At 43.3% G+C, this 12,038-nt stretch overlaps 7 protein-coding genes and 1 non-coding gene across 8 annotated transcripts; 2 read left to right on the top strand and 6 right to left on the bottom strand. All coding sequences in view use genetic code 12, as the record gives it.

Annotated features, from left to right (window-relative positions):
- Window positions 1-146: 146 nt before the first annotated feature.
- Window positions 147-1,331, top strand: STE4 (G protein subunit beta; the record flags this gene model as incomplete). Its single annotated transcript, XM_002619888.2, has 1 exon — window positions 147-1,331. One exon carries the CDS (start codon window positions 147-149, stop codon window positions 1,329-1,331), a length of 1,185 nt encoding a protein of 394 aa, XP_002619934.2.
- Window positions 1,332-1,444: 113 nt separating this feature from the next.
- Window positions 1,445-2,089, bottom strand: TAF14 (TATA-binding protein-associated factor; the record flags this gene model as incomplete). Its single annotated transcript, XM_002619889.2, has 1 exon — window positions 1,445-2,089. The coding sequence occupies one exon, from the start codon at window positions 2,087-2,089 to the stop codon at window positions 1,445-1,447; it is 645 nt and encodes a 214-aa protein (XP_002619935.1).
- Window positions 2,090-2,912: 823 nt separating this feature from the next.
- FOB63_001034 (Yqey-like family protein) lies at window positions 2,913-3,425 on the bottom strand (the record flags this gene model as incomplete). The annotated part of the gene is made up of 1 exon (XM_002619890.2): window positions 2,913-3,425. One exon carries the CDS (start codon window positions 3,423-3,425, stop codon window positions 2,913-2,915), a length of 513 nt encoding a protein of 170 aa, XP_002619936.2.
- A 357-nt stretch (window positions 3,426-3,782) lies between these two features.
- DFR1 (dihydrofolate reductase) lies at window positions 3,783-4,400 on the bottom strand (the record flags this gene model as incomplete). The annotated part of the gene is made up of 1 exon (XM_002619891.2): window positions 3,783-4,400. The coding sequence occupies one exon, from the start codon at window positions 4,398-4,400 to the stop codon at window positions 3,783-3,785; it is 618 nt and encodes a 205-aa protein (XP_002619937.2).
- Window positions 4,401-4,756: 356 nt separating this feature from the next.
- FOB63_001036 (Pyridoxamine 5'-phosphate oxidase family protein) lies at window positions 4,757-6,959 on the bottom strand (the record flags this gene model as incomplete). The annotated part of the gene is made up of 2 exons (XM_002619892.2): window positions 4,757-5,452; window positions 6,048-6,959. The coding sequence occupies 2 exons, from the start codon at window positions 6,957-6,959 to the stop codon at window positions 4,757-4,759; spliced, it is 1,608 nt and encodes a 535-aa protein (XP_002619938.2).
- A 703-nt stretch (window positions 6,960-7,662) lies between these two features.
- GPT1 (Gpt1p) lies at window positions 7,663-9,525 on the bottom strand (the record flags this gene model as incomplete). Its single annotated transcript, XM_002619893.2, has 1 exon — window positions 7,663-9,525. The coding sequence occupies one exon, from the start codon at window positions 9,523-9,525 to the stop codon at window positions 7,663-7,665; it is 1,863 nt and encodes a 620-aa protein (XP_002619939.2).
- Window positions 9,526-10,184: 659 nt separating this feature from the next.
- On the top strand, window positions 10,185-11,651 carry RTT109 (H3 histone acetyltransferase; the record flags this gene model as incomplete). Its single annotated transcript, XM_002619894.2, has 1 exon — window positions 10,185-11,651. One exon carries the CDS (start codon window positions 10,185-10,187, stop codon window positions 11,649-11,651), a length of 1,467 nt encoding a protein of 488 aa, XP_002619940.2.
- A 297-nt stretch (window positions 11,652-11,948) lies between these two features.
- On the bottom strand, window positions 11,949-12,022 carry FOB63_005500. Its single transcript has one exon. It is a non-coding gene; the product is annotated as a tRNA-Val (tRNA).
- Between the last annotated feature and the right edge of the window lie 16 nt (window positions 12,023-12,038).

Genomic DNA, 12,038 nt, shown 5'->3' on the forward strand with positions numbered 1-12,038 from the left:
ATCTTGCATTATGCAGTTAGATACGGCTCCCTATAATCTGTATGTTATAAGGTTAAAGTTTTCTAATGCAGGATATACACACGTAGTTTATGAAACGAGTACCTGAAAGAAATACTTGAATGTCCAGCCCTTAACTACATCCTACCATGGTGGAGAAATTTGACAATCTTCTGGTGGAGCTTAACAAGGCTCGTCAAACGGCGCAAATCTTGTACGGCGAGGTCCAAAGCACAAATGCAGGCATTAAGGACGCAACACTCAAAGAAATTGGTGCAAAAATAGCATCGATTCCCCCTCAAAAATATCTTCGCCAATATGGTACCTTAAGGGGCCACAGAGATAAAATCTCCGGAATCAAATGGTGCCAGGATTCGACTAAGCTCTTGTCAGCTTGTCAGGATGGGTTTATGATAATATGGGACACAGTGACCGGACTCAAACTCCAGGCGATTCCGTTGCAAAATTCATGGGTACTTCTGTGCTCCTACTCATACTCAGGCAATTTTGTTGCACTGGCCGGGTTGGACAATAGGTGCACTGTGTATCGGGTCAATAATTTCCAAAATGAGAGGGGTGCCTCATATGCTGATAGCGTAGAGCTCAGCGAAAGAAGAGGCGGGCGCAAAACACCACGTGCTCATACGGCGTACGTTTCTGCTTGTGAATTTCTTAACGATAATGAAGTTTTAACTGGGTCAGGAGACATGACCATTGCACTCTGGGACTTTGCAAAAGATATCAAGGTCCGGGATTTTTTGGACCACATGGGCGACGTTTTACTGTTACTGGTACCACGCAGCGGCAGTTTGACACCGCAGACGTTTTTCTCCTCAGGTGCTGATGGATATGTCAAAGTATGGGACACTCGCACACAGGGCCCGCAATACTCGTACTGTATCTCCAAGTCAGATGTGGAATGTGTAACACCGCTATCGCAAGGTTACTCTTTTGTTGCTGGATGCGATTCGGGAATTTGTAAGCTCTTTGACTTGCGGGCGGACTGCCAGTTAGAAGAGTACTCTTTGAAGGAGCATTTCGATCGGCCATGCAAAAGCTTCGAGTCGCCCTCATCCGCCGAAAGCTTGTGGTCGCGGTTCGACTCGCCTGGCGTGGTATCGTTAGATGTGAGCCACTCTGGCCGTATAATGTACGCATGCTACGCCGATTACGGATGTATTGCATGGGATTTGATCAAATGCGAGATAATTGAGCTGATTGGTATTGGTGGTGGAAGCCACACAGGCAGAATCTCGCAAGTAGCGGTCAGTCCTGATGGGCAAGGTTTGGCCACAGCATCGTGGGATTCTACGATAAAGGTGTGGTCTACATAGGCACATGAATCCGATAACTTCTTTGACATAGAAACATTGGGTGACATAAGGCACCCACGGGGCGACGCTATTTTTTGCTCGCCATAAGCTTTGCCTGAGTATTTCTATTGGGTCTAGGCCTCACCCGTGTGCTTCTTGACGTACTCCCACAAGCTCTTCAACAACAGTTCCGGCAAAGTGTATAAGTCCATAGTAAACTCGCCATTGTCAACGTCGTTTTTGATGTTCATGTCACTAGTTCTATTGTCAGTGACCATCTGCACAATGACAATCAAGTCGTCTTCACTGAGCTTAGTCAAGCCATTTGCGAGCTTCTCCAAATCAATGCTACCTTTTGTTGCGTTACCGTTGGCGCTCTTCAATTTTTTCAGTTTGGATGCTGCGTCCGACTCATTCTTCCGTTTGGCATCACCTTCTGCCGGCACAGGACCAGACTCTGCCAAAAGCTTATTCAACTGGGCATTTTTCAATGGAATCAGAATAGGGTGGTCCACTGTGTATTTCTCTTGCAAAAAGTTCAAATCGTGGTTGAACTTACGCTCTCCTTGTTTGCCAGGCAATCCCACCAAGTGTACAGAAATAGGAATGTCAAACTCTCCCCAGCCTTGTTCTTCCACTTTGAATGGCGCCTGCTTCAATGTTCTGATTGGATTGGCGAAGGTAGGGTGTAAAGTATACGTCACTTTATCTAGAATGTTGGCAGGAATCTCCTGGCCCTGATCATTTAACATAGAAATCTCAATGGACCACTGTCTCATTGGATAATTTTCCACAGCAGGAACATCTTTTAAGATGAATTGGTGGGTGGTGATTCTGATCGTTCTCTTCACCTGAAACACAGTTAGTATATGATGAAGCCAAAAAAAAGGAAGTTTGAAGTTCTATTTGCAGAACTTTATGATAAAAGACATACTTCCGACATGCCAACGCAATGATCTCTTGAAGCCAAGTAGTGGTGATTTTCCGTTGACAATAGGGTTTGCTTCCTCGCCCAATTTTATTTTTGTTTTTTTACCATGAGACTACCTTGTGCACTCTTTAGAGTACCACCCCATGACAAAAGGTATTTTAAATGGTCTTATATTTATTCTGGATTATTCTGAAATTGCTTTAGCTATTGCAATTAATAATGTTTTGTCACGTTCAGTATTTAGTGAAGAATAGGAGCAGTGTGCTGAAAGTTAATCCGTGTGACTTCCTTAGCAAATTTCTGAGGACCGAACAAATCATTTTTCATTTTTTTTTTTTTTTCATAGACTTCTACTATTTGTATAACTTTCTTCGATCTTGTTCTCTTTCCCTTCAGTACCTCAGTTTGCGTCTTGTTTTCTTTTGTTACCTAGACCACGTATAGCCATCATCGACACCATCCCTTGTGTGCTGATTCATATTGCTAAACGATGCTGTTCAATAGAAAATTATAGTAATATCGCTAGTGGTTAGATTTACCATGTCCTATGTTATGGAATGTGCTTTCACTGTTCAAGTATAGACCAGAAATATATACAGATGAGCAAAACTATACAAGCAGTATGCGAAAACCACCCAGTCACAACGTTGTCAACCACAGTCAGCCCTCTACTACTTCTTGAAAATGTCCTTGTACAACAGAGGAACCATTGACTTGATCACAGAAGGAGCAGCACCCCATGAAGAAGCTAAGTCGTCATTGATTTGTTTGAAGATAGCACCGACATGCGTGTTGGCGTCATTTGCTTTGATTTCGTTCAAGAAATGGGTCAACTTTTCCTTGATTTCTTCATCTGATGCAACTGGCAAAGATTCCACATACTTTTTTATGATTTCTGACTCTTTGCTCTCAATTTCTGCCAAGTCATCTCTCTTCTGTTGCTGAAATTCACGTGCAGAATCAACTCTTTGCTTAACCATCTTGTTAAGCACTTTGCTCAACTCAAATTCCGTCTGTGCTCCACCATCGATTTCATTGTTCTTGATCGTGGACAAAATCGAACGAATGGTTGTCTTTTCCATATTGTTTTTGGCAATCATTGCTTTCTTCAAATCCACTTTAAGGGAACTAAGAAGTGCCCCATAAGCGGGCGTGGCTTGGAATCTTCTAAGAGAGGCGAACATGGTTATTGAAAGATCGAAAGATTCTTCGTGCGCGGAAGCTGTAATCTTATACGCCTATCACGAAAGATTATAGAAAAAAAAAGGACTAACAAGAAGAAAAAATAAATTAATAAAACTGTAGATTTGTCATCATTGCTTCTTCGCTACCAAGAATAGACTGAAATCATCTTGATCTTAAGTATGATTCAATGAAGGAAGGGAATTTGTCTTTCTCACGAATCTCTCAACTTCGCATACTAAAGTAAGAGCATTAGTAGAAATATTACTAGCATGCTAACAAAAGCTGGACTTGATCCGATAGTATTTGGTAACGCATAACCACGAAAATTAAATGTCTTTGTCTAAGCATTTGCACTATTATTTACGTCTTTCCCACATTGTGTACTCGTATTCATAGTCACCCTCTTTGATTATTCCCTCCTCAAATTCGACCTCCAGGAATTCTCTTATACGGGAGACATTACTCTGTTCCCACAAAGACATGTCCCAGTCCAAAAATGTGTCTAAAACTGGTTCCGCCTCAGGGTTTCCGACATACCTGATGTTCGTAACCAACAAATTATCGACCAAATCCCCTTTTATCACTGAATTATATATCTCGGCTCCTCCGATAATGAAGATTTTGTCTATAGGTTTATCATGGTACCAGTAATTGCTTTGGGCCAAGTTAGACATGATGGAGTCGATACTGTTGAAATAGAGAACGCCATCCTTTTCCTCATTCGAAAACGATCTCGATAAAACAATATTGAGTCTATTTGGCAAAGGCCTGAACCTTTTAGGAATAGATTCCCATGTTTTTCTGCCCATCACAACCGCGTTGATTGAACCTTCTCTTGCAGCAGAGGTGACGTCCTTAAAGTATTTCATTTCCTGTTTCAATCTCCACGGAAGCTTCCCTTGTGCACCGATGCCATATTTAGGCAGTAAAGCCGCAACAATGACGGACGTAACAGGCTTCAACGACTTTATCATATGTATGTGATGCAGCCTTGTTCAAGAGACGCGTGCACTTATTATGAGGCAGCTATGCAGTATGAACAACAGTCTGCCAGGTTCACAACTAAACATATGGAGGTCTACATGGAAGTTAGAACTTGAAATTCAATGATGACAAAAAAAACAACATTTCAATTATATTAAGACAAAGTTAGGGCAAAAAAACCAGAAAAGAGGGCCTTCAAAAAGGAAGTAGTAAGACAAGTAGTAAGACAAGTAGGAAGTATACTGGGTATGAATTCCCGTGGCTCACGCCAACACACACACAAAAAAAAAAAAAGGATTCTAATGTACAGATAGTTTCAGTCTATAAGACAAAGGGTCCAGAGTTATCAAGCCTTAGTCCTCGTGGCTTTTTTCACTGCATTTTTCTTCTCTGGAACTTTCTTCAATGGTGCTTTCTTCGCTGGTGCTTTCTTCACTGGTGCTTTCTGCGTCGTCGTCTTCTTAGGGGCCGCTTTAGGTTTGGTGACCTTTCCAGAGGCATTTGAAACGGCTTTCTTAGATGCACTCTTCACTTTCAGAGTCGTCTTGGATGTCTTTTTAGCTTTAGTAGACGCGAGCGGAACAATTTTCACCAGCAGTTTTGGTTTCACGACACGCTTAGAAGGTGCTTTGGTTTTCGAAACAGCTTGAGTTTTAGATGAGACCTTAGTCTTTGAAGAAGCCTTGGCCTTTGAAGCGGCTTTAGACTTCTCAGCAGTCTTCAGTTTACTCACTTTAGGTTTCGACACAACCTTTGGAACTGTTTTGGACTTCGCAACTTTCGTCTTTGTCAATTTGCTTGATGACAGAGGTTTGGAAGTAGATTTTGTTCGGGAAGCGCTTGGGGAGGATTTCTTCTTCACTATTTTGGAAGATTTTGGGTCCACTATATTCTCTTTTCTAACAACTTTAATGGGACCAGAAGGTCCTTTGGGTTGGGAAAAATCTCCGGCCTCAACACCTTTTCTCAAAGCAGAATTGAACAATGAGTCGAATGTAGCAGTTTTAATTTGGAAATGGGAAGAAATGTATTTTTTGACTGCCTGACGACTAAATGGTTAGTATCACAGATGAATACGAAACTCAATTGAGCAAGATTCACACATACGAGGATCCAGCTCTTTCCTTCAAAGAGATGATGGCGGACTTAATCATGTCTGATGTTAGCGAAGTTATTAAAAAAAGCAGGAATATACCGTTAAAAGTTCTCTGCTGCTCAAAATAGGACATACCCTTATAAGTCATCTTTGAAGATACTGAAGTGGTTTTTGGAGGCATTTCTGACAAGAGAGAAAAAAAAGATGTAGCAGGGAATTTAAAGAGTAAACAACAGTGCAAATCTTTGGGCAAAAAACGCGGAGTGCGTGTTTAATTGCGCGCCGTATTTCTTGTTCTCTTGCGACTTAAAAGCGATATGGGCAAGAAACGAGACAAGAAAAAACCGTTCGAGGAAAACGAGATGCTAATCATTTCATCCCTGTTCCTTTTCCCTAAATTTTTCTTTTCTATTCGCTTCTTCTTTGCAATCTAAGTATCTTAACTCATTTGGGAAGCACAGTCACAAAACTTACTTCCGTCGTAACAATTCATTGAGGATATAAACTGGATTAAGCCCACGTAACAGAATTAAGGACATACCTCTTGTTCGCTCCAGAGATGGGTGTCGTCCTTAACATAGATATACCTGCGCTCTTTCTCCATCTCATAGTAGTCGACTTGGTCAATAAACATGGCTACTACAGCAAAGTTTTTCATGCCACTTTCTTCCTTTTTCCCGTCCACACCTCGGCTGATCTTGTCCATGAGATTATGGTTTTCATCAGTAACTGGCAGCATTGGTGCAGGTCTTCTAAACGACAGCTTGAGTCCTTTGGAAAGAGAGTTCCACACTCTAGCAATCTCACCATCCCACTCTTCCTTAGTGGGAGGCTTGAAGTCTATGCCACTAAGCTCGTGTAAATTGGGGTATGAGAACGAAATGGCTGAGTTTTCTTGCTGGATGTTCAGCAACAATGACGGCGAAATTATGGGGAAATGAATGGGTCTTTGTTGCGGCGAAACGTCGTGGTCTTCGGAGGGAGACGCAGATGATCGAGACGAGGCAACAGTAATGCGAAGCTCACTTTCGGAGTCTTCGTCTTCGTCCGAGGAATCCTCCGAATTCATGCTGCTAGCGATGATATGCTTAGGCTGGATGACAGTCAAGTCCAAGTTGGGCGAGTGGTTATCGTCGATGATCTTGGCACGGCCGCGGAACCGGAACTGCTTCTTGACTTTTTCAAAGTAAAACACCGCTTCAAATTTGTCATTGTGAAGCAACTCCTCGTACTTGCCCATACGTTTGTCTGTGCAAAACGTCAAGACATTATTGCTCTTATTATCAAAGAGAAAACCACGGAAAACCACAGTTCTGTTATGAGGAAAACCATCTGTGTCCACCGATGCAAATTGGAACAGCGTGAAAGGTGGTTTATGGTCTTTTGCCGCCAACTCGCCCTCGATGGCAGACGTGAAGCAGGGAATCCACGGAGCCATGTAATGAAACTGCATGGTGCTGGATTTTCGAAGATGTTTGAACGCTTGGGAGGTGAGCGTCAACAATGCAAAATAGTCTGGCTGAATCCGACGTTGAACAAGGTGGAGATGGAAAAAAAACCGAGTGAAAAGATAGTCCGGACAGGATGGGGGCGTAAATGGGCCTGCGGAAGAGGTCGGAACGCGGAATAAATTGGTGGTAGAGATGTGCCAGACTTTAAAGTCTCACTGAAGTTCTAACTTGACTTTTGTGCTGGGAAGATTCTTCACTAAATGTATGCCTGAATCAGCTAGTAGTCTTATGACCCACTAGATAATAGACAGGACATAGAGTGCCCACATGGGTAATTATTGCGTTGGTGCAGGACGACATGCCCGAGAGGCGAGCGTGCTGGGGAAATGTGCCACAAGAGAAAGATTATCCGAACACGGCGCTGGACCAGAGACTGGGGGATATATTCAATAACCAGCATTGGAAAGAACTTTTCTTATAAAACCGGAACAAAGCACTGAAATGCACAAGTGCAGCAGCCACCAATATAGTACTGTGTCCGGAATTATCCGACGACTAATAAGTATTGGGCCCGCGACTCCATGTCCCTGCGTCTCGTGGAGCGAAGAAGTTTCTTGCATGCATTTCGCGGGCATGGTAGGAGACGCTTCTTGTCCAACACCACTGCTACTTTCGTGCAAACATTGTATAGTATTAAATTGTTATTTATTCCTTCTTTTCCGTCGAGCTTTCGTCCTTGCTCGTTACGACCCCTTGCAAGATTTCAACATTGTCTGAGGGCTCTTGAACCATATACTCGCCGATATTAGGTCTAGGTCCAACGTACCACTTGTGTGCGTCGACAATCCACCAGATAATGAAAATCAACATGGGCCCAAAGTAGACCACCACTGTCCAGTTCATAGAGTTAGCATCCAAGTCCTTGCCCTTGACCGTAGGGAAACACAAGAATGGCACCATCATGATGACAAAGGCGCATGCAACAATACCAATGGGGCGAGAATATTTTCCCAAGTTCCATGGTCCCGGCTTGAAAGTCTCGTAGGATGTGGTGATTCTAAAAAACACTGGCATGACAAAAGATATCATTGACGAAATACCACCCACAGAGAAAATAGCTCCAATGGCAGTATCACCTGCAAACATCAAGAGCAAAAAAAGCTGGCCCAAAAGCATGTTGATCCACACCGCGTAGATGGGAGTCTCCGTTCTTGGGTTGACCTGAGACCAAATCCGGGAGAAAGGGAAAAGTCCGTCTCTGGAGTAAGAAAACGTGACACGGGAAGCGGCTAACATACAAGAGCAACCCATAAACCATGAAGAGACGACAGTTAAGGCTGTGCAAAGCATCACCAACTTCTTAGACATGATTTGAGCCAAGTATGTGACAAAAGGCTGGCCCAAATCCAATGGGTCTGCGGCCACATCTTCGATGGAAACCATGGTGTATGCAATAGCCAACATGAAAAGGAAACCAACCGAGCCACCAAAAGTAGCCGTGAGACAAATGGCTCTTGGCGCTGCCACAGCTGCATTGGCACATTCTTCAGATAAGTGGAAAGGCGAGTCGTAACCGGACATGGCCCAGATGACACCGAGGAAAGAACAGACGACAGCAACACCCAAAGGAAACTCCGTTTGGTTGGTAAAGCTCCAGGCTTTACTATTGGAGTTAAACTTGGGGATTTTTCCGTCATACATGTTGACTCTGTCGTTTCCAGCGAAAATCACAATGAACACAATCACCAAAAATACCATATTGACGGTCGTACCAGCGTTGTTAAAATGCGCCAAAAAACGTGTTGGCAAAGACGAAATGATTGCATGCGAGAACATAATGGCCGTTGCCAATCCATAAACTTGACCGTTGGTTGGCACAAACCCAGTATTATAAGAACCCAAAGAGTACATCAACCACGCACCCGTGTAATTCACAGAAGGGGCGCCAGTGATTTGACACATCCAGTTAGAAAAACAAGTGAGCCATGTTAAAAAGGGAGCCATTTTTTTAGGTGCCAACTGAGACACGGCATACGGAGTACCAGCAGAAGTAGGGAAAGCCGAAGCAACCTCAGCCATAGAATAGGCAACGGCCGTGACACCTATCATTGCGAAAAGCCAAGGCAAAGGAGAAGCACCAACCACCAATTGTTGGTAATCAAAGGTAGAGGCGACAGAAGGAAGCAAACCCAACACGGAAAAAGAGACAGCAAAGATAGAAAACATAGAGAACTCACGTTTGAACTCTTGTTTGTAACCCAAGGCCAAGATCATGGCTTCATCCGAGTCCACCTCATGGTCAATGTTCAACACAACCGACTGGTTTGAAAGAACAGATTGGATACGCAAGTCATCGATAACAACTTGAGACTTGACCGGATGGAGCTCGGGGTCTCGCTTAGAGACTTTAGGAGAGAACATTGACATTTCTGAGCCTTTAGTACATTCGCTACGATAAGTTACGACACCGAAGGGGCAAGAGGCCAAGACTATATAGTGGCTGCGAGGATGTTGTGTGCATTGCTTTTTTCGGGGAAGATACGAGTGATACCTGATAGTGAACTGCATGTACTATTTTGATAGGTTTGCACACCCAATCAAGAAGCCGGATGCGTGTTCATACGTTATCAACTGTAGTGCATGCACTACTCCCACGGCTTGATATCGCATTCCGTTTCGCATCTGGCTTGAAGTTCCGCCTCTTCTGACGTGACACCTCCAAACAGATTGCCTAGAGATTACAAAGGGCGAAAAAGTTCAACTGAAAGTAAACATTTTCCTATGCTGGGAAATCCAGCATCTCCCATGACCCTCATAGCGCCTAAAGATACGGAGAAAATAAAAGTCGTGCAAGTACTAATGACGACGCATGCACAAGGAACCATATTTCAAGGCGCTAGGCGAAGCGAATCGCCGTGGCGAATAATATTATAAGTTTTTGGTGCTACAGTCTTCACGAATCCCTAAGACCAAGAACACGACTGACGGATGTCATGTATGAAGCAAAAGGAATAACACTTTCAGGATAACACCAGTATAGCATAATACATTTTCAAAATGGGGTAGTATGAAAAGGGATGGAGACATTTCAGCTTATCTGCATATCACTGACTTATCTTTATGTCCAAGGTTTGACTTACTATTCATAGTTAGCGCACTTTGAATCTGCACAGAAGTTCTTTGCGACGCGCGCTAACGTGTTCTCCAACGTCACCATCTAAGCTCCAATGGAGTTTTCTCCATATCTAGAAGGGCTCCATCATGTAGTGCATTTACGCACTATAGCATACCAGGTAAAACCACTAATTGTGTCAGGTCCTCCAACTTTGAAGCTGAAGCATTTGTTATACGTTGTCGAAGAAGCGTCACAATGCCTAGTGCTAGCCGTCGAAGTGTATGTATATTTCACCTGTGACAACGGAGTACTCCATAGACATTTTTTCGTGTCCAAAGCGGATACAAGCGGATTGGGAACACGCCGCTTATCCGCGGCAGGTATCATTGCCCAGTTCATCAAGTACTTGGTTTCCTTGGCCCCAGATGCTTACTTGGCCAACGTCTCTTGGCGCAAACAACACCAAACAGAAACGACCGCATCCGCTAAGAAAAGTGAATTCAGCGTTGTCAACACGCTTATGGATCTCAGCCATCAGCTCAAATCTGACCCTGCCTTTTACGACTCTATCCTGTTTTATCATGCTAGGGATTTGCCTCTTTCGAGAACCAGTGCTTTATCTACAGACAAAAGATGGAATTACAACTCAATTTCGACGAGCCTTTCATTGTTTACCCGCTCCGCCAACGCGTATATCTTTCCCAAATCGGAGAAGAACCCGGGGAAGCACGTTGCAGACGGCAATGGTCTTTTAAAATGGTGGATATCAGTGCTCCATAAATCCCTTGGTGACTGCTGGGATTGCAAGGCTGACATCCCTGGTTCTGATCCTCAAGAAGTGAGACGTTACTTGCCAAAGGCATCGAACTGGAACGTGGGCAATATATATACGGACGACAATCTGGACTTAGCTGTGTTCCGCATTCCAGTTTTCCCTGACGACCCCAAAGGTAGATTTTTAGAGCATTTGATCGTTGAAGGACGGTACAGAAATGTGACTCAAACTCAATTCTGGAATGAGTTGGGATACAGACTGGAATTCAGATTGGGCAACACAGTGGGAATAATTGGGTGCGTTCAAAAATTCGAACAGGAACTTTCTTCGGAAGCGAAGAATGCAACCGTTGTTTCTTTGCGGACATACAAAAGAATCATTGAACTCATCAAAGGCCAAAACTTTAGCATCAAGGAAGACATTCAATCTTTAACTCGCTACAGTCTACCGGAAATGTTTCGCAGGCTTGGCGTAAATATTTCACCATTACGAGTTGATGGGAAGAAGAAGCAAGTGCAAGGACAAACTGATGTGTCCGCCAGTGATCCCCATAAAACCATGAAGCATGCGGTGGAAGCCAATAATGTGAGCGGACTTGTGAAGAAAAGGAAGCCCGAAGTCAATAATATAAGTGGGCTAATTAGAAAGAGAACACGAACAACAAACGGTGTTGATGCACTGAATGAGACCAGAACTCAACCCACGAATAACATCACTGCACTGATTAGTGAGAAGACTATCCCAGTGAACAACATTAACGGTCTAGTGAGAAGAAAAACTACAACAAAGGAGAAGCACACTTAAATAGCACAGAAAAAGAGAAATGGAAGAAATTGATAAAAAGATTCAATCTTTTGAAAGCGACCGAAGGCTTTAACAATCGATTAAAAGGAATTATTGTTGAAATGTGTAGGTCAATACTACGAATGAGGTACTTCTTTGAAGTAACTGCACGCACCTCTCAGGATCTAATTACTCAATTCAAATGCGGATACTAATGTGGATCATAGTACATTATCCAATTGACAATACAACAGTTGGAGTTTGGCATTGCCTTCACTGTACGATGTTGCAAAAAAAAAGAAAGATAACAAAAAAGAATGATTTCGCCCAGGATCGAACTGGGGACGTTCTGCGTGTTAAGCAGATGCCATGACCAACTAGACCACGAAACCACTTCTATATTCTTTA

This window comes from Clavispora lusitaniae (assembly GCF_014636115.1).
Source record: "Clavispora lusitaniae strain FDAARGOS_655 chromosome Unknown tig00000003_pilon, whole genome shotgun sequence".
Classification (NCBI taxonomy): domain Eukaryota; kingdom Fungi; phylum Ascomycota; class Pichiomycetes; order Serinales; family Metschnikowiaceae; genus Clavispora; species Clavispora lusitaniae.